Source organism: Pseudorca crassidens, chromosome 12 (genome assembly GCF_039906515.1).
Source record: "Pseudorca crassidens isolate mPseCra1 chromosome 12, mPseCra1.hap1, whole genome shotgun sequence".
NCBI classification, from domain to species: domain Eukaryota; kingdom Metazoa; phylum Chordata; class Mammalia; order Artiodactyla; family Delphinidae; genus Pseudorca; species Pseudorca crassidens.
The window spans coordinates 54578387-54603000 of record NC_090307.1 but is presented as its reverse complement, the minus strand read 5'-3'; the positions used below and the strand labels follow the sequence as shown (position 1 = coordinate 54603000).

General features: G+C 42.8%; 1 protein-coding gene across 1 annotated transcript; it reads right to left on the bottom strand.

Annotated features, from left to right (window-relative positions):
• Positions 1-259: 259 nt before the first annotated feature.
• On the bottom strand, positions 260-778 carry CETN1 (centrin 1). Its single transcript, XM_067701419.1, has one exon. It carries the CDS (start codon positions 776-778, stop codon positions 260-262), a length of 519 nt encoding a protein of 172 aa, XP_067557520.1.
• Positions 779-24614: the final 23836 nt, after the last annotated feature.

Sequence of the window (24614 nt, the reverse complement as noted above, 5' to 3'; positions counted from 1 at the left end):
TGGAAAGAAGTTTCAGAATCTTTGATTCAACCTACACTCCTCCAGGTCTGCTCTTGGGAATGAAAAACCAAAACTCACATTAAAAGCATCTTTAAAATTCTATAATTGAGCTAGAGATTTGGAAATAGAACTATCTAGACCAGCTGGGGGTAAGAGGAGAGACAGTGCTGGGCTCTACCTCAAGGTTTCACAAAACAGAAACAGGGAACCCAGCAAGTCAACTCAATCTCCCTACACATGCTTGCGGGAGAAACCGACTTCAGTAGAGGCTGGTCTTTTTCATGATCCGAAGAAACTCTTCCTCGTTCACTTCACCGTCTCCATCCCGATCTGCTTCGTCAATCATTTCCTGCAGCTCCTCATCAGTGAGGTTTTCCCCCAACTCGGTGGCCACGCGCTTTAGGTTTTTGAAAGAGATCTTCCCGGTTTCATCATCATCAAAGAGCCTGAAAGCCTTCAGGATTTCTTCCTTGGTGTCTTTCTCGGCCATCTTCTGAGTCATCACAGCCAAGAAGTCATTGAAGCTGACTTTCCCTGTGCTTTCCTTGTCCACCTCGGCGATTATCCTCTTCATCTCCTCCTTCCTGGGTTCAAAGCCCAGCGCCCTCAAGGCCACCTTCAGCTCCTTCACGTCGATGGTGCCGCTGCCGTCGGCATCGAAGAGGGCAAACGCTTCGCGAATTTCTTGCTTCTGATCTTCAGTGAGCTCGGGCTTAGGCTCCACCTTTCTTTTCTGGCTGGTGGAGGCCACGTTTGACTTCTTGAAGCTGGAAGCCATCCCTCTGGCGGCGGCGGCGGCGGCGGCGGCGGCGGCGGTTGTTACCTTAACGCTTGTTGTCACCGCGCTGGAGCTAGGGCGCCACCGCCAGGAACGCGGGCTCGGGGCCTCGGCTCATTCATTCCCAACCGCTTCCCTTGTGCGCCCCCAGGGAGACCCCGCTCAACTAAGCCCGCCCCATCTTCGAAATCTGACATACGTTAAAACCCACAGTTTCCTCAGTTATTACCGAGTTTCCACGACCTGAGAGACCTGAGCTGGTAGCCACCAGCCACATGGTCTTCTATAACATGCTGCACCTGTTCTTTCCAGGCCATTTGCCAGCATCCATAGGACCAGGTTTATAGGGTAATTTGGAAGTTTTTCCTCTCTTTTTCCATACAAATTAAAACAAACAAACAAAACAAAACAAAAAACCCCTCTGGGTCTGAGGTTACCTAAGGGTAAATTTAGGATAATCAAGATTGAGTTTGATCCCTTGTCATAAAATGTGGGAAAGAAGGAGGAGAGAATATTAAAAGTCACCCCATGTGTTCAACGCCATAAATGGAAAACATAAAATGGAAAAAGTTATGTAGAAAATTTGTAGACGTTTGTCTCCTGACATTACACTCAACAATGATAAAAATGTCACTAGCTTATTTGGCATAGGCTGAAATACGAAATGCAATATCTCAATGGAAGATTTACTTTCAGTGTTTCAATTTTACATGCTCAGTATAATTGCACTTGAGTACAGTCATCATTTCATTCAGTAGGCTTTGATTTGGAGAGAGGGGGGCTGCAGTACTGTATTCTGGTATTCTGGAATTTTAAAAACTCTACCAGCCTATTACTCTCACTGTTTGTCATCCAATTGGGGTTGTGCTGAAGCCCACACTCTGATTACCCTGCTTCGGCAGTGGACACAGGAGGAGGTGATGCAGGGCATGTTGGGACTCAAAACTGCCTCCTGAGAACAAAGGGGCAAGAGGAAAATGGAAGCTTTTCAGGTGAAAAGAAAGAACAAATTCATCAGTTAAACCCATAAGGGAATTGTGTTTAGAACTGCTCTGTAGGTGCTGGGACTCAGCTATTTTTGTCTGACCTAAGGCTGGACATCTTCAGGATTTTCCCTTCACATAAAAAAAATGAATGTTTCTTGCTAAAGAATTAAAAATAATTCGAATAAACTATTGTTGCTTTTGGTGGTAAAAAAAAAGAATTGCTCTGTATTTCTTTAGACAGTTAAAAAAACCCAGAAAGCTGACAATGGTAGCATTCTTTTTTTAAAAATAAATTTATTTATTTTATTTATTTATTTTTGGCTGCATTGGGTCTTCGCTGCTGTGCGCGGGCTTTCTCTAGTTGTGGTGAGCAGGGGCTACTCTTCGTTGCGGTGTGCGGGCTTCTCATTGCGGTGGCTTCTCCTGTTGCAGAGCACGGGCACGTGGGCTTCAGTAGTTGTGGCACAAGGGTTCAATAGTTGTGGCTTGCGGGCTTTAGAGTGCAGGCTCAGTAGTTGTGGCACACGGGCTTAGTTGCTCCGCAGCATGTGGGATCTTCCCAGACCAGGGTTCGAACCTGTGTCCCCTGCATTGGCAGATGGATTCTTAACCACTGAACCACCAGGGAAGCCCTTACAAATTGTTTTTAAAGTTAGTGATCAGATATTGTTTACATGACATGTTTAATTAGCCAGATCTCACTACCTGCCCCAGTTGATATGTGACATAATGGACAGAGGGCCTCGGCACAGGGTTTCTAAAGGTAAAAGCACCTTACCTGGGACATTCCTCTCAACAACCCCCCTTCCCGGCACTTGTTGTGGATGGTGTCAACTCAAAGCAGGCTTTGGCAAGTAGACACTGCCATTGCCCATCTTCCAACTCTGTAAATCCTCCTGCTTTCTTAACCAGATCAAAAAGCCTGGGGTCTTATCTCAAACCTTATTATTTCTGTGACCCTGAGAAAGCCACTTAACCTCCCAGACTCAGCTGAAACTTCTGCAAAGTAGGCATAATAATAGAGCTTCGTACTAGGCTCCTGTGAGTGTTGAATGAACTACTCCAGGGACAGTTACTACAGGGAGCTACTCCAGGGGCCATACAGGGCTGGGTGATTCTTAGTTGAATCTGAATTCCTCCCAGATATTTTGCATTTCTTTTGACACCCACTCTTCTGCCCAAATTCATGCCAAGCTATGATGTGTTGGGAAAAACTGAGGGATAGAAGCTGCTTTATATAGAGCTATATTTGGGCCAAGCTGAGCTCAAAGCAAAACAGTTGTCATAGTTTCCAGATGTGTGCAATCAGCAGTCACAACTAAGGGCCATCAAGAGCTCCCTTCGTAGAAAACAGTGCCCTCGGCCAGAGTCAGCTCTTGGTGGGGAGTTACTTTATGTGCATAGCCTGTGATCTGATTTTAAAAAAGAAGGGATGCTTACATTGATAGTGTGCCTAGCACTGGGCTTGCTTCTCTCATCTGCTGTCTCATTTAATCCTTGTCATCATTTCTCATTTTGCAGATGGGAAAAAGAAAAAAAAAAAAAGAGGCCCGGGAGGACCTGTCACGTATCTAATGGTGCACAGCCAAAAAACAGTGGCTCTGGGATTTAAACCTTGGCTGGTCTGAGTCTGATGCTGAATCTTCGTTCACCACACCATGCTGCCTTCTCCAGAAGTTGAGATCGTTACCAAAATGCAGTATCACTGGGAAGCTATGATACTGATTTTCTTCCCTAAGCCTAACAGCAGTTAAGCATCTTGCCTAGAAAGATTTAACAGGATTTTGTGGGATCTCAGACAGGGTCCCACTCGGGGGTGAGTCACTGAAAGAAAGAGCAGTATGTCTGGACTTTTGTTTACATTTGTTCTTCAATTCTGCTTCACCCCATCCCCTCTGGGTACAAGTTAGTGGGAAGCAGTCTGGGCAAAGTGTTTTTGGTTGGCATTAGTCAGAGTCTATATAATGCTGGTGAAAATCAGCTTCATTGCTTTAAAGTCATTTTTCAAGTTTGAAGAAGACCAACATAAAGTAAATGAGATGTTCTGATAAACCAATGGTTAGGAGTGGTTTTGTTTTGTTTTGTTTTCTACCCTGAACATTTTTTGTACTGCGATGTCCTAGGTAATATGCTAACTCAGTTGTTGATTATCTGAGATGGGGAGAGGAGGGAAGATAGTTGTTTAGATCTGGTCATGGAAGTTTAGCAGTTGGAAGCGGGGGTGGGGAAGAGGTGCTAGAATTCCACAGCAGGGTCTGGAGTCAGCTGAGAGCAAGAGAAAGGACCCACACAGCTAGCTTATTCTAATTATTTGGTTTTCCATCTGACTCAAATGGCATGAAAAAGGTGAGGCTCAGGGACCTTTTAAAATTTAAGGTGCTCTCAGCAAATTCAGCAAATTCCAGGTGCCACCCAATGCAGAAAACATGCATAATACAATTTCTTTATTGGTGCCTCTTTACCTTCCAACAAATGCGGAACAGAGAGAATGCCAATGCTTGATACTTCTGCATAAACAAGATAACTGTGTGCGTGTGTGTGTGTGTGTGTGTGTGTGGGTGACTCCAAAACCAACAATAACAGAACTAAACTATTTATTCGTGAATATGTGGAGCCATTTACAAGAAATGGACTCAGCATCAACAGTTTTACAATCCCGGTGGTCTCAGAGTGGGAATATGTAGTCCAGTCCAGTAACTCAACCCAAGCCTTTTTGGCAAGTCCAGGAACAGACTTAAGTGTCCAGCCAAGGACTACATAATTTCTCATTCCACGAACCCCAGAAATAAAGAAATACTCCTCTCAGATACAAAAGCAGACTGTGTTTTAGAAAAGAATTTACCAGAATCTCACACTGCTTCTCAAACTTTCACCCAGATACTCCTAATAGCAATGGAGATGTAAAGCACTCCCTTGGGATCCAGGGAAACATTTGGAAGAAGCCTACAGCAAGAATGAAATGTCTTTATGATCCTGTGTTTTGTCTTTTTAAAAAGTGAATTTTGCTTTCTGCTTCACTGCAAGTTTGCTGGTCTTAGTATAGTTTTAAATGACTGATCATCGAGGAAATTTGATTGCTTTCAAAAAAAATGCACTGTGCTTATTTGCTGAGTTTAAGTATACCTCCAGGGGTTAGGAGGACCTTGTATGTTTTAGCAAACTTGGATCTAACGTGGAGTTTGCAGTGAAAAAAATAAAGATGGACAATGTTTCCCACTCCTACCCAACCAAGATCTGCTCCACTTATACATCATTTGGATTTGGGTGTCAAAGAAAAAGAAGGAAGGAAAAGTGTGAGGAGGAGAAGAAGGAAGATGAATGAATCTCCAGAGCATTTGGAACTTGAGAGGTGGGGCAAAATGAAATGCATCCATTGAAAGAATGGCTGCCCTCTCTTCCCAGAGCCCAAATCAGCCCAACTTAAGCATTGCTTTGCTGGCAACAAGCTGAGAAAAGACACAGTCTATGTTGACATAAATTCAAAGCAGAACCTCATGGGGTTTATGACCCAGAAGTTGACCACCCTGTAAGTAGTCTGCCAAGAGCCACCAAGTTAAGGCACACAACAGAAAATGCAGAACTAAGAGGACCCGGAGTGGCTTAGTTGGATTTTTAAAATATCTCATAGACTAAGCTATTGGTTTCCTCTTTGATCCACCTTTTTTCATTATCCAAGGCCCCTGAGACTTCAGTGTCAAAAGCTGAGTCCTCTGTTAACTAAGGAGAATTTTCTGGTCACCAGAGGCAGAAAGGTCAAAAGCCCACGGGGGTGTTAGTGACACAGAATTAGCCAAGTGACCTGCATGTTAAGGGTATATTTAGGGATTAGCAGTGACCTGGAGAGCTTGTGCCCTTTTCAAAGACATTGAAATTCAAATTAAAAAAAAAAAAATAACTGTGCAGGCCCAAGAAAACAGGTCTTGTGGAATACAGGTCAGGCAGAACTTGGCCTGTTGGCTGCATGGTGTTTGTCCAGTCCTTGTACTGGTCACTGGGGTTCAAGTAGTAAGGACACTTCTCAGAGAAAAGGACAGACAGAGAGAAACTTGAATTCTGGCCTCAAGCCTACTCATGCCTTGTTCCTTTAGCACAGCATCAATATCTTTTTTTTTTTTTTTTAATTTTTGACCACAAGGCATGTGAGATCTTAGTTCCCCAACTGGGGATTGAACCCAAGCCCCCCGCATTGGCAGCATGGAGTCTTAACCACTTGACCGCCAGGGAAGTCCCCGCAGCATCAATATCTTTATTGAAGTATAGACCCTGCTATAGGAGCAGCCCATAGGGAAAGTGAACTACTGCAGATGTAGCAATAATCTGTTTGATTTTCTCCCCTGAACAAGCTTGGTAGGAGAGGAGCCCACTTTGCCTGCCCATGTCCCTGTGGCCTTTTCCACAAGCACCCCTTTGGGAATAGAGGGCCCCTGTGATTGGCAGTGAGGCTGATCCAGGTAGGACCCTAGAGGCTACTCCTGAGTCCCGTGCTTGGCACCATGAGGGAGCAGGATAGCGAGGGACTGTACCCCTCCTGCACGTATGACACAACTGCCCTGTTATCAGAGGTCTGCTCCTCAATTCACTGGGGATTGAGGAAACCAAATGAAGGTGACAGTAGATGGTAGAGAAAACGTATGCCTTTTTTTTTAAAGTTTTTATCTTATCTTTTTTTTTTTTTTTGGCTCTGTTGGGTCTTCATTGCTGCGTGCGGGCTTCCTCTAGTTGTGGTGAACGGGGGCTACTCCTCGTTGCGGTACGCGGGCTTCTCATTGCAGTGGCTTCCCTTGTTGCAGAGCACGGGCTTCAGTAGTTGTGGCACATGGGCTCTAGAGCACAGGCTCAGTACTTGTGGCGCATGGGTTTAGTTGCTCCGTAGCATGTGGGATCTTCCTGGGCCAGGGATCAAACCCATGTCCCCTGCATTGGCTGGCTGATTCTTAACCACTGTGCCACCAGTGAAGCCCACGTATGCCTTTTATGAAGAAAGGATTTGCATTAACAAAAAATTCTGAGAAGTGGATTTCGACTAAAAATCAGTTCTGTGTTGCAATATACGTTTAAAAAGAAGCTTCTGAACTAAATTACAGTTTGACTGCATTTCAAAGTTTAGCAATTGTGTCAGCAAACAAAACATCAAAGGAAACCAATAGGTCATGTTAGTCTCCTCTGAAGCAGCAATTAGAAATCCCTTCATCAACAAATAATCATATTACAGCTCCCTCCTGTGAAGCCTCTAAATAGGAAAGGGGTGCAATCTGGGCAGGAGGAGATGATGTCTCCCTCATCCTTTCCAGCTGGCAACTGACCATCCCCGCGGTGGTTTTTCGTTTAGATGTTGGTGAAAACGTCTATTGAAACTTGGTGGGTTCACCACCCAGAGTTGCTGGCCCCCCTACTTGCCTTCATGTCCTGCATTTGCTACTTTGCATCTACAAAGCCCTTTCCAAATTCCTTTGGTTTCTGGATCATTCTTATCTGAAATCCATGTTCTTTTGTTTTTTTCCTTTGGCATAGGTCAGGGTTTCTTTTGCCCTGAGTACTGTGAATGGGACAAAGCTTAAAATGAAAAAGAAGTGGTTTACTCGTGGTATTTTTTTCAGTTACACCTCATACAAAATGTCTGTCTGCCAAGGTGATTTCAGGCTTCAGTGCATTAATGGGAGCCTATAGTTAGTTAGTTGATTTTAAAGCTCTCACATCCTCTAAGAATTTCACACAGGCATTTTCAATAATATTTTAAGGATAGCAGATGGGAATGAGGCAAGGGGAGAAAGCTGGCTCTCAGATATAAACTCACATTTCAACCTCATCTACCAAGCTGGGTTGAAAAAGGCAAGGAGGATGCATATTTCACTCCAGGCCTCTTCGTGACTTTATCAAAATCGTGAATATTTAGCGAATACTAAGAAAGTGATAGACATTATTTAGCCTCTCCTTCTGCTTTAAAACTGTGAACATCCTAATTTCCCAACACAGTCAAATTTTAGAGACTAAGACATAAACAATTTTATGCTTACATATGGTTCAAAATAAAAGAAAGAATGCCTTAGAATCCCCAGTTCATTAGGATTAATGAGAAAGCACAAAACCAAATACATACATTTAGCATGGGGGCGCTGCAGACATTTACAAGGCTGGGATTAACAGCTAGATAAATGGAATAAGATTAAGAACATGTTCAGAAACTGTATTCTTCATCTTAGTGAAGAGCTCACAGGCAGAGAGATGTCTCTCCTGCATCTCGGCCGGGGCAGCCCCAACAGGAGAAGCCGGAGATCCTGCAGCTCTAGGGTACATTTATTTTTTTAAATCAATCAATTAATTAATTAATTAATGGCTGTGTTGGGTCTTCGTTGCTGTGCACCGGCTTTCTTTAGTTGTGGCGAGTGGGGACTACTCTTCCTTACGGTGCATAGGTTTCTCATTGCGTTGGCTTCTCTTGTTGCGGAGCACAGGCTCCAGAGTGCAGGCTCAGTAGTTGTGGCGCATGGGCTTAGTTGCTCCGCGGCTTGTGGGATCTTCCCAGACCAGGGCTGGAACCCGTGTCCCCTGCATTGGCAGGTGGATTCTTAACCACTGTGCCACCAGGTAAGTCCCTAGGGTACATTTTAATCTGAGACAAGTTGTCTACATTATGTCAGTGGTCTGCATATAGGGGGTGCTCATATGGCCCAGGTGCACAGGCATCTGTGTGACGAGAGTAGCCCAGAGCCCTGGGTACCACCTTCCAATGCCAGCCCCGCCCACTAATAGTCACGTGACCTCGGGCAAGCTAAGCTTCAAATTCCTGGAAAACGGGGTGGAAAAGTTAGCTCATAGTGTTGCAGTGGTGATTAAATGAGATAATCCGTCTAAAGTGTTTAACACTATGTCTGGTCCACCGTAAATGCTCAGGAAATGTAGGGCATTATGGTTTACAAAGCACTTCTAATATTATATATACGTATCCTTGTTTCACTTCTCAAAAAAACCTGCGAGGTACAGGTACATTTTATTGTTGCCATTTTCTCAGTGAAGCACCTGAGGTTAGAGATTCTCAGCCATTTTCCTATTCACACAGCAAGCAAGCAGCAGGGCAAGGACTCAGCCCATGTACTCAGCTCAACTCCTGTGCTCCTCCCTTACAATCTTCAACCCCCATCGCCCCCCATCGTCCCCCCCCATCCCCACTCCTGCCTTTTAAGCACAAGGCAGGTGAACTACTTATTTTAGACCTTCTAAATTCCCAGAGAATAGCAAAGCTCACAGTTTCCCTCAATCAGATCTAGCGTAATGGGTAAAGCATGGGCTTTTGAGGCAAACAAACCTGGGTTCAAATCCCAGCTCCACCACTTCCAGGTTGTGCCGCCCCACCTCTCTGTCCCTATCTCTTCCTTCATGATGTGGCACCCAGTTCCCCTTAGATCACTGTAGGCACTTTGAAGGAATGTTATACTCAACGCTCTGTCCAGTATGGTCGCTTATTAGCCATTAGCTACAAAGTTTAATTATTCAGTGAAAATGTATTTAGTGTTCCATGGGCTATTTCATTCTTAAGAATTGGTGTGATCGGTGATATAAGATAATCATATTTGTAAAAGAATGCATTGTTTCAGCTTAAAATACTTTGGCAAGGCAAGAATGTGTATATTTAATAAGGTATTTGGAGGAGCTCTGTTGGGATGGCAACACCACCCAGTTGATTCAGTACCAAGTTGTTAGACTGTTCTTTGGTGTCATGGACTGAGCCACACGGTGCTGAGATTCTCAGCATGATTGTCATGTAGGCCATGGGTCTGCCAACTGTTTACTGACACCTAAAATTTTTATTCATTGTCTAAACAAATCCCTCCAGTTTGATGTTTATAGCTTGTGATTATCAGACTTATCTTTTTTTAGTTCCCCAAATAACAGTTGCTTCAATAAAAGAAATTTATTTCTCTCTCTCGTACAGTCCAAGCTCACATGGCTACTCAGACATTCCCAGGGTGCCAACCTCCTTCGATATCATTGTTCCAACCCTCCCAGGTAGTTTGCTCTGGTTTCAGGTCTGAGACAGCTCTCCACTAGCATCTTAGCCAGCAGGAAGGGGGATGTATCACACTGTTTTGAGCAGCACTTCTAATCCTCTCAGCCCCACCTAACCACTCCTGGCTGCCCACAGCTGTGCAGCCTTTGCTATGTTGCACAACTGCATCCAGGCAATGCCTCATCTTAGTCCATACTCCAGGTTTTCCACTTTCTGTTCTGGGGCTTCTAGGCCTGTACAGGAAGTGCAACCTAGCGGTGTAGGAGAATTTACACCTTGACCAATGGCAGTCGGTTGTCAGTTGGTGTTTCCCCCTTTGTATCTCCCCATCAGAAGGTCCTGTGGGACTGAGCGCTGTTCACCTATGATACTGGCCCGTGCAGTAACGCGTTCTCGTGTGGGCTCTCCCTGCTTCCTCCTCACACCCCTCCTTGTCACCTCACTCCTGCTCCCAGAAGCCACCTCCTAAATAAACCTGCAGTTGAGCTTTACCTTCAGATTCTACTCTCAGGGGAACCTAGGCAGAGAGAGGGGACCACACGGTCCTATGAACAGGAAGTTGCCCCCATCCCTTCTGTCACAATCCATGGACCACGTGTAGCTGCAAGGGAGGCTAAGAAATGACTTCTTTATTCTGAGTGGCCACGCTCCCACTTAAAAAATCCATTGGAATGGATGACACCTCTGCACACGCTTCATATGGATATTTCTCTTAGTTAGATGAATTTGAATTTGCACAATACATCGTGGATGGACCAGAGAGGTGGGACCTGAGTTTTTGTCCAAGCTCTTCCACCCATTTTCTGTGTTAACTTAAGCAAGTTGCTTAAGTCTTCCGGGCCTAAATTTCCTCATTTGTGAAATGGTGATAGTAATAACTCTTTTCTCTGGGTAGTGGTGAGAAAAATGAGATTGCAGATGGGAAAGTGCTTTAAAACAGATAAAAGATGAGATATAGGCTAGATTTGGTTACGGCCTAAATGTAAACAATAAACCAGTGGCAGAATGTCCCATTTCATTCTGTCGTTAGATTGCCAGACAGATACACCTACAGCGCAGGATCCAATTCACCCCAGAGGTGGGCGAGGTTGCCCAGCCCACCATCCCGGGAAACAGTGATCAGCATGAGATAAACATTCGCTGCTTAAAAGGTTGCCCTAAAGTGGGTTTTTGGAGATACTCTCTCTTAATGTCCTTCTCTTTCAAAAGATTATCTACCTCTGGAATTTATCCTTTAAAAGTAATCCTAAAGAGAAGAAAGCAGAAAAATGTTTCTCATGATACGTTACGTGAGCCTGAGGGACAAAACTGCATTCCCTCTCCCCATCAATAACCTACACTTTCAAACATTAAGGATTCCTCTGGACTATTTTAAGAAGCAAATTTATTAGTTCTATAGCATCTTGTAATCCTGAGGTATTTAGGAAAACTGCATTCTTTGGATTCTGAAACCCTGGCTGTTTCCCCGAGCTACTTCAAACAATGCAGCTTTTGCTGATGGGGCACTCGGTGGGCCAGCAGTGTTGTTGAATTGTAAGTAAATAATCTTGAAACAAATCCGTGGTTGACACGCTGTCATATTATGTTTACTGCTCCAGAGGAGGGATTTATTCTGAGGATATTGAAAAATTCCATTGCTGGTTGGGGGAAGTGACAATTGGGATCACCCATAAATTAAAGTGACTGCCCTCTGTACCACAGATACAGTCCAAAACACTGAACATGCACCAAAATGTCATATGCGAAATAGAACAGCACTGGATAAAAATATGTTACGTCACTAAATAAAAACAGATACTGTAGAAATGACAGAAGCTTAAATTGCCAAGTCTGGCTAGAGCCGGCACTGTTCTTCTCCCAGGAGTAATAAACATGGGAGTTCTAAAGTGGAGCAGAAAAACGAACTTCAGTTCAAGTGCATCCTGCTTCGGTTTAGCATAGATTTCATGATGTAATATAGGTTGCCTTTTTTTTTTTTGGAATGGCTTAATATTTAATGAGCCAGATACCTCTTTTCTTGTAAGAAGGGCATTAGCATTGTAACGTTCTAAAAACCGGTACCTGCTCTGCCGTCTCCCCCATGCCTGGCTCTCTTGGCCTGGCTTTGCAGATGCCGGTGTTGGTGAGGGATGCCGTTTAATGTGACATAGGGCTAAAGGGTGAGGAAGGCAACCACCATGGTCCTTTATCTCAGCAGAAACTTCTCTAGGCTAATTCCATCTAAATCCCAGCAATGTGCAATTACAGAAAATCAGGAGCAAAACTAGGATTAAACTACAACATCCCCTTGTGTGCATAATAACCTTCCTCTGATACCGTCTACAGTCTCTTAAATAGTGAACGTGTGCTTTTTGGAAACGATGTCTCTAGGTATAACGATGACCGCAGAGACACGAGAAAAGAGTTCTTCCACGATTGTGGAATACTCAGTAAGGGCCAGTTCCGCTGGGTGGAAGGAGTGAGAATCGCTGTAAATAATCGTAGCTCTCCACCTGCAGTCAGGGAGTGCCTCCTACAGAAGGCCCCACTGGAGCCCACTCTGGCAGGGTAGCTGTGAATTGTCCGGGAGCAGAAGACTGTCAGGTAGAGGGAAAAACACACACAAAGGAGTAGAAGCAAGAAAGTGAACAGCAAGTCCAGAGCCACAGGTGGCCTTCCTGGTGGAGTACTGGATGTGTGTGCGTGTGAATAGGAGGGTGGGGCTGGCCAGGGATGGAGGTCTGCGGGGCGCCCATGCGTGGAAGGCATGGGGGTGGCAGGTACCAGCCACAGAAATCCTGGGAATGAGAGTCGGAGTCGTGGAATGGGATGGTCTGAGGGAGATCCGGGTGTCCTGTCGTAGACCAACCCTGGCAGGCGGCTGCTGGCAGGTGCAGCACAGCAGGACGACCATAGCGCTTCATCTGCTTGTGCACTTTCTGTGGCCAGCCCACAGGCCCAGGTCCACTGCAAGGCCGTGAAGGTCATCATCAGCAGCAGCAGCAGCAGGAGAGGGGACAGCCTCTCACACAGCTCGTAGGATCTTCCACGGCCCCCTTCAAGGTCTCACTTCCGCCCACAATACCCTGCCTACCTGGCTGGACCTTCATGCCTGCCCATTGGATGTGTTCTAGCCAACTAGACTCTTCCCCATGAGTAAAAAACTGGCAAGTCCCCCTTAAATTTTTTCCCCTTCTTTTTTTTTTAATTTTAAAAATATTTATTATCTTTGGCTGCGTTGGGTCTTCGTTGCTGCACGCGGGCTTTCTCTAGTTGCAGTGAGCGGGGGCTACTCTTCGTTGCGGTGCACGGGCTTCTCACTGTGGTGGCTCCTCTTGTTGCGGAGCATGGGCTCTAGGAGTGCAGGTTTCAGTAGTTGTGGCATGTGGGCTCAGTAGTTGCGGCTTGCAGGCTCTAGAGCACAGGCTCAGTAGTTGTGGCACCTGGACTTAGCTGCTCCACAGCATGTGGGATCTTCCTGGATGAGGGATCGGACCCATGTCCCCTGCATTGGCAGGCGGATTCTTAACCACTGGGCCACCAGGGAAGCCCTCCTTTTCCTTTCTAATCTACTCTATGTTTTATTCTTTATATCAAGGAATGCTTACTGTTCAGTTAATCTGTAAATACCCTCATTGTTTCAGTTCTCTTGTGAGAGATTTCTCGTCCTCCACCCCCTACGCCTCCTCCTCTTTCTCTGGCACACACAATAGAAGGGAGAATAGTATAAATGAACCCCCATTAGCCTATCACCCAGCTTCAACACTTACCCACTCATGGGCATAACCGTTTCATCACTACACCCATCCATAGGTCATTCTGAAACTAGTTCCAGACATTTCATCTATAAATAGTTCAGTATAAACTAAGAAAGATTTGATTCCTGTGACAATCTGATGTCCCTATCCCAGCCCCCTGGCCATATTTAAAAGTATTATTTTTCTGTTCGTTGCCATCAGAGTGTTCTCAGTGAGCAATTTATTGTAAGGCTATTTACCACTTGAAAAAGCATTATCTATGCTAAATGTTTATGTAACATATAACATTAGAACTAAAAATATTAGAATAACATTACAACAAACACCCATGTAACCATGATTGAGCTAAAGAAAGAGAAAGAACATTACCAGTGTTTTTTTTAGTCTTTTTTTTTTAAATGTTATTTTTTTTTAACATCTTTATTGGAGTATAATTGCTTTACAGTGGTGTTAGTTTCTGCTTTATAACAAAGTGAATCAGCTATACATATACATATATCCCCATATCCCCTCTCTCTTGCGTCTCCCTCCCACCCCCCCATTCCACCCCTCTAGGTGGTCACAAAGCACGGAACTGATCTCCCTGTGCCATGCAGCTGCTTCCCACTAGCTATCTATTTTACATTCGGTAGTGTATATATGTCTGTGCCACTCTCTCACTTCATCCCAGCTTACCCTTCCCCCTCCCTGTGTCCTCAAGTCCATTCTCTAGTAGATCTGCATCTTTATTCCCGTCTTGCCCCTAGGCTCTTCAGAATCTTTTTTTTTTATTCCATATATATGTGTTAGCATGTGGTATTTGTTTTTCTCTTTCTGACTTACTTCACTCTGTATGACAGACTCTAGGTCCATCTACCTCACTACAAATAACTCAATTTCGTTTCTTTTTATGGCTAAGTAATATTCCATTGTATATATGTGTCACATCTTCTTTATCCATTCATCGGTCAATGGACACTTAGGTTGCTTCCATGTCTTGGCTATTGTAAATAGTGTTGCAGTGAACATTGTGGTACATGACTCTTTTTGACTCTTTTTGAATTATGGTTTTCTCAGTGTATATGCCCAGTAGTGGGAGCTCCGTTTTTCTTTCTCAAGATTGCTTTGGCTATTTGGGGTCTTTTGTGTTTCCATACAAATTGTGAAATTTTTTGTTCTAGTTCTGTGAAAAATGCCATTGGTAGTTTGATAGGGATTGCATTGAATCTGTAGATTGCTTTGGGTAGTACAGTCATTTTCACAATGTTGAGTCTTCCAATCCAAGAACATTTTACCAGTGTTTTTTTTGTGTGTGTGTTTTTTTTTTTTTTTTTTTTTTTTTGCAGTACATGGGCCTCTCACTGTTGTGGCCTCTCCCATTGCGGAGCACAGGCTCCGGACATGCAGGCCCAGCGTCCATGGCTCACGGGCCCAGCCACGCTGCGGCATGTGGGATCCTCCTGGACCGGGGCACGAACCCATGTCCCCTGCATCAGCAGGCAGACTCTCAACCACTGCGCCACCAGGGAAGCCCCTTACCAGTGTTTTTGAAGCACGTTGTTTTCTTTCCCTTTTTGTCTCCTCTAGTTACCCTCTGTCCTGAAATTTGGGCTAATCATAGCTCAGTGAGTGTGTGTGTGTGTGTGTGTGTGTATTCACCATATGTAAATTTGGACCTCTAAACAATATATTGTTGCGTTTTGCCTATTGTGAGCTTTTCATATAAATACGATTACACTGAAGTATTCTGTGACTTCTTTCCACTCCAACATTATATTTTTGATATTCATCCATGTTAATGCATGTCTAGCTGTCAACCATTCATTTTCACTGCATTATAGTATTTCATGATAGAGTCTACTGCAAATTATTTATGCCTTCTATTGTTGCTTGACATTTGGGCTGTTCTTAGTGTTTTTCCTCCCAGAAAACCTCCTAAGAATATTATTGTACTGGTCTTCAAGGCATCTGTTCAAGAATTTCTCCAGAGTGGAATTGCTTATGTATATGAATTCATCTTTACTAGGTGATGCAAAATTGTTTTCTGAAGTAGTGTATCATTTTACATTCCTATTATCTCTGTACAATAGTTCCCACCAACACTTGGTCTTACCAGACTTTTGAATTTTTGTCCTTTGGTCCGTTTAATCTTTTTCCTCGATGAGTAATGAGAGTAAGCATCTTTTCATATGTTTATGGTCCCTTCATATTTTCTTGTCTATGAATGTCTGTGTTTTCACTTTTTGGGGTCTTTTCCTTGATGATTCATAGGAGTTCTTTACATATTTTGAATACTAAAACTTTGTTGGCACATGGAATATCTGCAAAGAAGGCTGCCAGCAATTTCTCCCATTATTGTAGGCACATATCCCCTTCATCAGGAGCTGGGATCTGTATCTCCTCCTCTTGGTTCTGAGCTGACCCTGTGTCTTGCTTTGATCAATAGAATGGAGCAGCAGTGATACTGTGTGACCCCGAGGCCTCAGCCTAGAGGCCTTACAGCTTCCATTCCACCCTCTTGGAAGCCAGCTGTCTTGTGAAAAGTTCCAGCTCTCCTGCTGGTGAGAGAGACCATGTAGAAAGAGAGGTTCTTCAAGATGAGAGACCGTGCAGGGGGAAAGGGAGGACCAGTCACCCCCTAACCTTTCCAGCCACCGCAGCTCATGTGGTGTACATGTGTGTGAAGCTGTCTTGGAAGTTCTAGCTCCAGCCAAGCTCCCAGCTGGATGCATATATGACCTCAGCTAATGCCTCTGGAAGCAGAAGAACTGGCCATCTGAGCTCAGCCTGAATTCCTGACCCACAGAATCATGGGCAATAATTGTTTCCAGCCAACAAGTTTTGGAATAGTTTGTTATACCATAGATAATAGAAACAATTTATTGTATATGTTTCTAAAAGTCTTCTCCCAATGTCTGGCTTTTTTACTCTATGTTATCTGTTCACTGTCAAAAGTTCTGACTTATACTATAGTTGAATTTTCCAAGATTTTCTTTTATGGTTAGTGCTTTTAATATGTTATTTGAGAGATCTGTTTCTACTTTAATTTAGTGTATTTTCTACTAAAAGTTTCAAAGTTTTATCTTTCACATTTAAGTTTCTTAATCTATCTTGAATGGGGTCCATTTTCCTTTTATTCCATTTGGAAAACTGTTTGAGCATCATAGTTTGAATGGTTGTATCAGTTTCCCAAGTACGCTGAGTCTGTGGCTGGACATTTAATTCTGTTTGTCTGTCGCTACACCTGAATCTCTCACTGTTTAAATTACTACAGTTTTACAATAAGTCTTAATCTCTGGTAGGGCAAATCCCTTTTATTTTTCATGAATGTCTTGGTTATATTCTTGACTGTTTGGACTTCTTTATAAATTTTATTTATCATCTTGTTGAATACCATAATGAAGTCTCTTTGGGATTTTGATTGGATTTGCATTGACTCCATAAATCTTTTGGGAGGGGCGGATTTATGTCCTAAATATTGTGTGTTTAAATCTATAAACATCTCTCTCTTCATTTTTAAGAAAGTTTTCTTTAAGGTCTTTTTTTAAAAGTTGTATGATTTTCTACATATGCCTTGCACATCTCTTGTTGGACTTGTTCCTAAGTAGTTTATATTTCTTGTTGCTAGTTTTAATGGTATTTTTTTCTTTTATTTGAATATTCTAACTGGCAGTAGCTGATGAAGAGAAATCCAGTTGGCTTGGTATACTGATTTAGTATTTTGGGAATCTTGCTAATCTTATTTTAATTCTAATAATGTGTAAATTTATTTGGATCTTCCATGTACAACTATATCATCTCTGAATAGCCGTTTTGTTTTCCCTTTTCCAACCCCTATAATTAAAAAAAAAAAATCGAATCTGGACTTCCCTGGTAGCACAGTGGTTAAGAATCCACCTGCCAATGCAGGGGACATGGGTTTGATCCCTGGTCTGGGAAGATCCCACATGGCACGGAGCAACTAACCCTGTGTGCCACAACTACTGAGCCTGTGCTCTAGAGCCCATGAGCCACAACTACTGAGTCTGCATGCCACAACTACTGAAGCCTGCGTGCCATAGAGCCCACGTGCTGTAACTACTGAGCCCATGAGCTGCAACTACTGAAGCCTGTGCACCTAGAGCCCGTGCTCTGCAACAAGAGAAGCCACTGCAACGAGAAGCCCACGCACCACAAAAAAAGTAGCTCCTGCTTGCCACAACCAGAGAAAGCCCATGCACGGCAATGAAGACCTAACACGGCCAAAATAAATAAATAAATAAATTAAATTAAATTTAAAAAAATCTAATCTGTTGCAAGGACCATCAAGTGCTACGTGAAAATCCTTATCTTTGTCATGATTCTAAAAGGTTTACTTTTTAAGTTTCATGATTGATTATAATGTTTCTTCTGTGTGTGTGTGTGTGTGTGTGTATTATAATCAGATTAAAGATATTCTCTTCTCCGTCTAGTTGGTTAGGTGTTTGTTTTATAATCCTGAGTGGTAACTGGATTTTATTATTTTCCTGCGTGTTCTACGAATATGTTTTCCTCTTTTATACTGTTATATTACTTGACTTTTTAATATTGAGCCCACCTTATATTCTTAGAATAAATCTAACTTGGTCATAATATATTATATTTTTCATACATCATTGGCTACAGTTTGCTAGTATTTTGTTTAGGATTTTTGCATCTATGTTCCTGAGCGAGATTAGCCAATGCTTTTTCTTTTTTCGTTTTTTTTTTTTTTTGCGGTACGCGGGCCTCTCACTGTTGTGGCCTCTCCCGTTGCGGAGCACAGTTTCCGGACGCGTAGGCTCAGCGGCCATGGCTCACAGGCCCAGCCGCTCCACGGCATGAGGGATCTTCCCGGACCGGGGCATGAACCCGTGTCCCCTGCATCAGCAGGCGGACTCCCAACCACTGCGCCACCAGGGAAGCCCAGCCAATGCTTTTTTTCCTGGTCAGCTTTGGGTGTTAAGGTTAAGCTAGCATCATGATATAAGTTTGGGATTAATTTCTCTTTTTCTATAATCTGAAAACTTTGTAAAGCTTGGAACTTTTAAATCCTCGAATGTTTGGTAGACCTCAACAGTAAAACAATACATCTGGTATTTTCTTTGAGGAAACATTTTTAATTACTTCAATTCCTTTTATGAATTCAATTTCCTTAATGATTTCTTTTATGGCTCAATTTCTTTAATGTATATAGAAATATTATGATTTTGATCATTTAAATTTTTGTAGTAATTTGTGTTTCACTTACAATTTTGAAATTTATTGGCACAAAGTTGTACATAGTATTATTACATAGTGTTTTAAATCTCTTCTGTTACTATTCCTAACGTTATTTATGAATGCCTTATCTTTTCTATTCCTAACATTATTTATGAATGCTTTATCTTTTTTCTTGGCCAGCCTTGCCAGAGATTTGGCAATTTTATTAGTCTTTTCAAATAACCAAGCATTGGCTTTGTTGATCCTCTTTCGTATAGTGTTTTCCCCCATTAATTTCTTCTATCTTTATTATTTTCTTCCTTCTACTTTCTTTTTTCTTCTCCTGCTACTCTTTTTAACTTCTTAAGCAGCATGCCTAGTTCACAAATTTTCAGGCTTTATTCTTTTTTTTTTTGGCTGCGTTGGGTCCTTGTTGCTGTATGCAGGCTTTCTTTTAGTTGCGGTGTGCAGGCTTCTCATTGCAGTGGCTTCTCTTGTTGCAGAGCATGGGCTCTCGGTGCATGGGCTTCAGTGGTTGTGGCACATGGGCTCAGTAGTTGTGGCTCACGGGCTCTAGAGCACAGGCTCAGAAGTTGTGGCACTCAGGCTTAGTTGCTCCACGGCATGTGGGATCTTCCCGGACCAGGGCTCGAACCCGTGTCCCCTGCACTGGCAGGCGAATTCTTAACCACTGCACCTCCAGGGAAGCCCCCAGCCTTTATTCTTTACTTTAATGCATTTAAGGCTATAACATTTTTCTATTCCCCTTTAAAATATTTCAATGTTTAATAATTAGAAATAATCATTAATATTAGATATTTAAAACTTTTATTAATGTTAAGCAATCTTTGCTGTCACTTTGTCAAAATAGTTAATACACTTCATATTTTAAATTTTTGGTTTAATAGCTTATGATATAACTACTTGAAAGTAGTTGTACTGGTTCTAAGTTCAGTTTATTTCTATACTTGATGTTAATGACTATCTTAGCTGAAAAAGATACCTCACAAAATATATATAAATACCAAAATGAAAAATGTGCATCATTGGGTGCACTTACATATGATGGTATCCATTTTTTTAAGTTCCAGGCAAAAATTATGCAAAGTTTTTCTTAATATGTGGTTAGGAAATTTCCATCTACGCTGATCTGCTGATCTGAGGATGTTGTTTTATCTATATTTGACAAGTGGTTCAAAAACTACTGACGTTCTTCATCTGGAAGAGTTAAAAAAATAATCTTTTCCCAAGTCTAAGCAGGCAGATAAAAGAGTTCTAAGAGCTGAAACACATCTTTTGGGCAAGAAAGTTACACAATCATGGAAAGATTTCTAAACATACTGTGCAGAAGCTATCTTTTCTCTAGTTTTTTATCTTGGACATAAAACATTTTACTAAGTTTTAGTTCAGCTGAAGCCTCCTACTGCCTTGTGGGTATTTCACTACACTTCATCTTTTTTTTTTGAGGTAAGGAATACAACTTTATTCGGAAAGCCGGCAGGCCAAGAATATGGCAGACTACTGTCTCTGACATTTCATCTTTTTTTTAACATTTTATTTATTTTTACTTTTGGTTGCGTTGGGTCTTCTTTGCTGCACACTGACTTTCTCTAGTTGCGGTGAGCGGGGTTCTCATTGCGGTGGCTTCTCTTGTGGAGCATGGGCTCTAAGCACGTGGGCTCAGCAGTTGTGGCTCAGACTCTAGAGTGCAGGATCAGTAGTTGTGGCGCAGAGGCTTAGTTGCTCTGCAGCATGTGGGATCTTCCTGGACCAGGGCTCGAACCCATGTCCCTTGCATTGGCAGGTGGATTCCTAACCACTGAGCCACCGGGGAAGCCTGACATTTCATCTTAATCATAGTTTTTTAATGTCAGAAATCTAGACAGTGGATTGTTTTAAAAAGCTTGTTTTTATTTATTATCATTATTTACATCTAACTGGCAGGTAGAGAAATTGAGACTATGACCATCCACTCTCCCTTTGTTTTGACCCAGGTGACCTCAGCATTCACTTACACCCCTAGAAACTGTGTTTCATGGTAATTGCCATACAGTAGGCATATGCATATGCAGTAGGCTCTCAATAGGTAATGGACGGGCAAATGTATGAATGAATGAATGACCTTGTGTTTGACTTCCTCCGTAGACCATGATTTGACGGGAGGGACCACTTCTTATTCATTTCTGTATCCCAAGTATGTAGCATAATGCCTGTGCATAATAGGTGCTAAATATTTTCGGGAAGAAAGAAACAGAGGGGAGAAAAGGAGACAGAGAATAATTGTATATGTTCTTGTCTGGATGTTTTAGTTAAAAGGAATGCTTGGTAGATTTGGCCAGTTCAACTTTGACCTTATTTAAAGCCTTTCCATGCTTATTTTTCATGAGAGCAGTCAAAAAAGATTCTCAGGACGGCGATTACCTCTCTCTATGTGAAAATGTTTTCCCAAGGGCCAGAGGAACGAGTGAATTCTATTTTCAGAGAGTCTCAAGGCTACCTCTCATTGCCTCTGGATTGGAAAATAATCCTTTGTCTTTCATATTATTCTTTCACTGTCTTTTAAAAGATAACAAGCCAGCAGAGGTTTGTTGCTGGATGATGCTCCTCTGCCTCTGCCCTGGAAGTCCCTGGAGGGTTCAGATACTCAGAGCTAGAAGGGAAAGTGAATAAAGCCTAGTGAACAAACGGCTGCAAACATTCAGCACGGCATGTTTACATGCAGGATGCACACTCTCACGAGGATACTTCACCTCATGCCAGGTTGTTTAATCAACGCCTCTGACCAAGTTACATGGTTACCTGCAGTGAGATTCTCATAATACTTTTAGAAACCAACCCACCGTGAGCTCTCGCTGTGAAGGTATTTAAATAATTAAAAACATTCCTCTATCAAAGGAGTCTCCTTCTGACAGTGGAATCCATAACTTCTGTAGCTTTTCTTTTCAAAACACTTAGATGAAAGAGGTGGTTGTGTTCTGTGCGGCCCCAACAATTAAAAAAAAAAAAAAAGAGGCCCAACTTTGTTCAAAACCTTATGTGAAGAGAATCTTAATAATCATAGTTTGGGGCACCCAGCTTCTTACTGGGATAAGATGTAAAGTCTTTCTCAAGGAGGAATGAATGGTATAACTGGGCTACAAAAGATGTTTGTATTTTTTCGTTTGGATCTTGATGAGCTGCTTTTGTTTACACAGGAAGTCACTGGACAGGAAATCTCAGCAGTAGGTTCCAGGCTCAAATCTCTGAAGATCAGTGAGACGGTAAACAGAAGTGCCTGAATGCCCGCACACACAAGCATCACGTCTTACTGATCGTGGAGGAAATACAAACAGCCTCAAGAAAGGCCCTGAGATTTAAGACAGGACACGTCTGGAGGGGGAGGTCAGGAGTGGGATGTGCCGATGTCCCAGTGAGGGAAATACCACCCCCTGAGCATTTTTTAAAAAAATGACAACCATTACAACAGCAATAGTTTCCAAGATTGAAGCTACTGAAATTCACCCAGACAGGTCCAGATGGTCTGAAGCCCTCTCAGAATGAAAGGGCCCTGCCGTGGAGCTTAGAGACGTTACTGATGAAATTAACATGCCTCTGGAGCTATCAGAAGCAGGTACCATCTCTGTCACGTTTTGTCCCTGAATTGTCACCCACAGTGAAAACTGGATGGTACAGAGAAGACGGCATTTTGTCATGGCAACAGAAAGAGATGGTCATCTGGGAACCCGGAAATGGAAGCTTCCGTCTAGCACACCAGGGAATTCTGATGTGTGTAGCAGGTGATTCCTGCCACAGAACAGACTTGGATCCCGCCAGATGAAAAGCTAACTCTTTGCAGTCGAATCCTCCATTCTCCAGGCAAACTTACAAGAAAAGGCGGGCCCTGGCCTGCAGGCCAACTATGACCCTCTCCATGGCACACATCGGCTATCATAATTGAGAGATGTGTTCCCGGTTCATTTTTCTGAAGTTTGGTTAGTGTAGACAGTCGTTCTCCAGATTCCGACACCCCCGAATGAACTGATTACAGCAAGGTTTTCAACAAAAAGTAAAATATGAGGCCCAGCCTCCAGGCCTCTGTGACCTCATGACCTCAGCTGCTCAAAAGCCCCCAGCTGACCAGAAGGAGTGCAGGGCACAGCTGTGACTCCAGACACCTCGAGAGCCCAGGAGAAGACCAAGGGGGCACGTTTTAAAGTCAGCTAGGTTTCTTCAGTTTGTAAAAATTCTCTACTTTGTGCCTTTTCGGACCTTTGATTTCAGCTTTCAGTGTTAGTACCCTGGACGCCCCATCTTCTTTTAGTCTGATTTCCTGCTCACCTTTATGGAGCACCTCCTGTTTATAAAGCCTTTCATATTCATGGTCTCATTTGGCCAACATAAACACCCTGGGGTGTAGGTGCTGTCATTATTCCGATTTCATGGATGAGAAAAATGAGGCTCAGAGAAGTGAAGTCACCTGCACACGCTCTCTCAGCTTGTAGGCAGTGGAGCCAGAACCTGAACCTGGATGTTCTGGTCTGATTTCTGTTTTGATGTGTTGTTTATACCCTTAAACCACTGATAGACACAATTTTGTTTTTTCCTCCTTTATTTATTTATTTTTTGGCCGCACCACGTGGCTTGTGGGATCTTAGTTCCCTAACCAGAGATTGAACCCGGGCCAAGGCAGTGAAAGTGCCAAGTCCTAACCACTGGGAAACCAGGGAATTCCTAGACACACTTTTTTAAGCCTCATATTCCTGTGAAAATATTTGAGTGTGTACTCCAAACATATGTATGTCGACTTATCTACAAATTGTAAAATGTATGACAGGGACTTCCCTGGTGGCACAGTGGTTAAGAATCCACCTGCCAATTCAGGGGACACGGGTTTGAGCCCTGGTCCTGGAAAATCCCACATGCTGCAGAGCAACTAAGCCCATGAGCCACAACTACTGAGCCTGCACTCTAGAGCCTGCAAGCCGCAACTACTGAGCCCACGTGCTGCAACTACTGAAGCCTGCGCACCTACAGCCCGTGCTCCGCAACAAGAGAAGCCACCGCAACGAGAAGCCCGTGCACCACAATGAAGAGTAGAGCCCACTTGCTGCAACTAGAGAAAGCCCATGCGCAGCAACAAAGACCCAACGTAGCCAAAAAAAAAAGTATGACAATGTTAATATACTAAGTACATTATAGAAAATACAAAAAAAGACATGAAAGGGTAAAAAAATAAGGGAAATGCTGTTTAAAAAATAATTCATTTAGTTTATTAAGCAAAAACAAATTTTGCCCTAACTACAATTATTAATGTTAATTTTTAGGAAGATACTGTGATGGTCAAAGCTTTAGTATTTATGACAATTTTGGTGACTACTTTGTGATGTAGTGCTTTTCGAGTTTAGCCCTCAATTTAATGTATTTTAGTTCTTTTTAAAAAATAACCTTTTTATTTTGGAATAATTTTAGATTTGTAAAAAGTTGCTTAGATAATAGAGTTGTGTACCTTTCACCCAGTTCCCCCCATTGTTAACATCTTACATTACTGTGGTTTATTTGTCAAAACTTAGAGACTGACGTTAGTGCATTATTGTTAAGCAAACTGCAGACGGATTTGGATTTCATGAGTTTTGCCATTAATGTCCTATTTCTGCTCCAGGATCCAATGCAAGGTCTCCCATTACGTTTGTTGTCATGTCTCCCAGTTTCCTCTGGTCTGTGACAGCTTCTCAGGCTTTGTTTTTCCTGACCTTGACAGTCTTGAGAACTATTAACCACGTACCCTGCAGAATGCCTCTCAATCTGTGCTCGTCTGATGTGTTTCTCATGATTAGACTGGGGTGATGTTTTTATGGAATGAATAACACAGAGGTAAAGTGCTCTTCTCGTTATATTATGTCAGGAGGACATGAGAGTTATATGACATCACAGGGGATGTTAGCCATCACTTG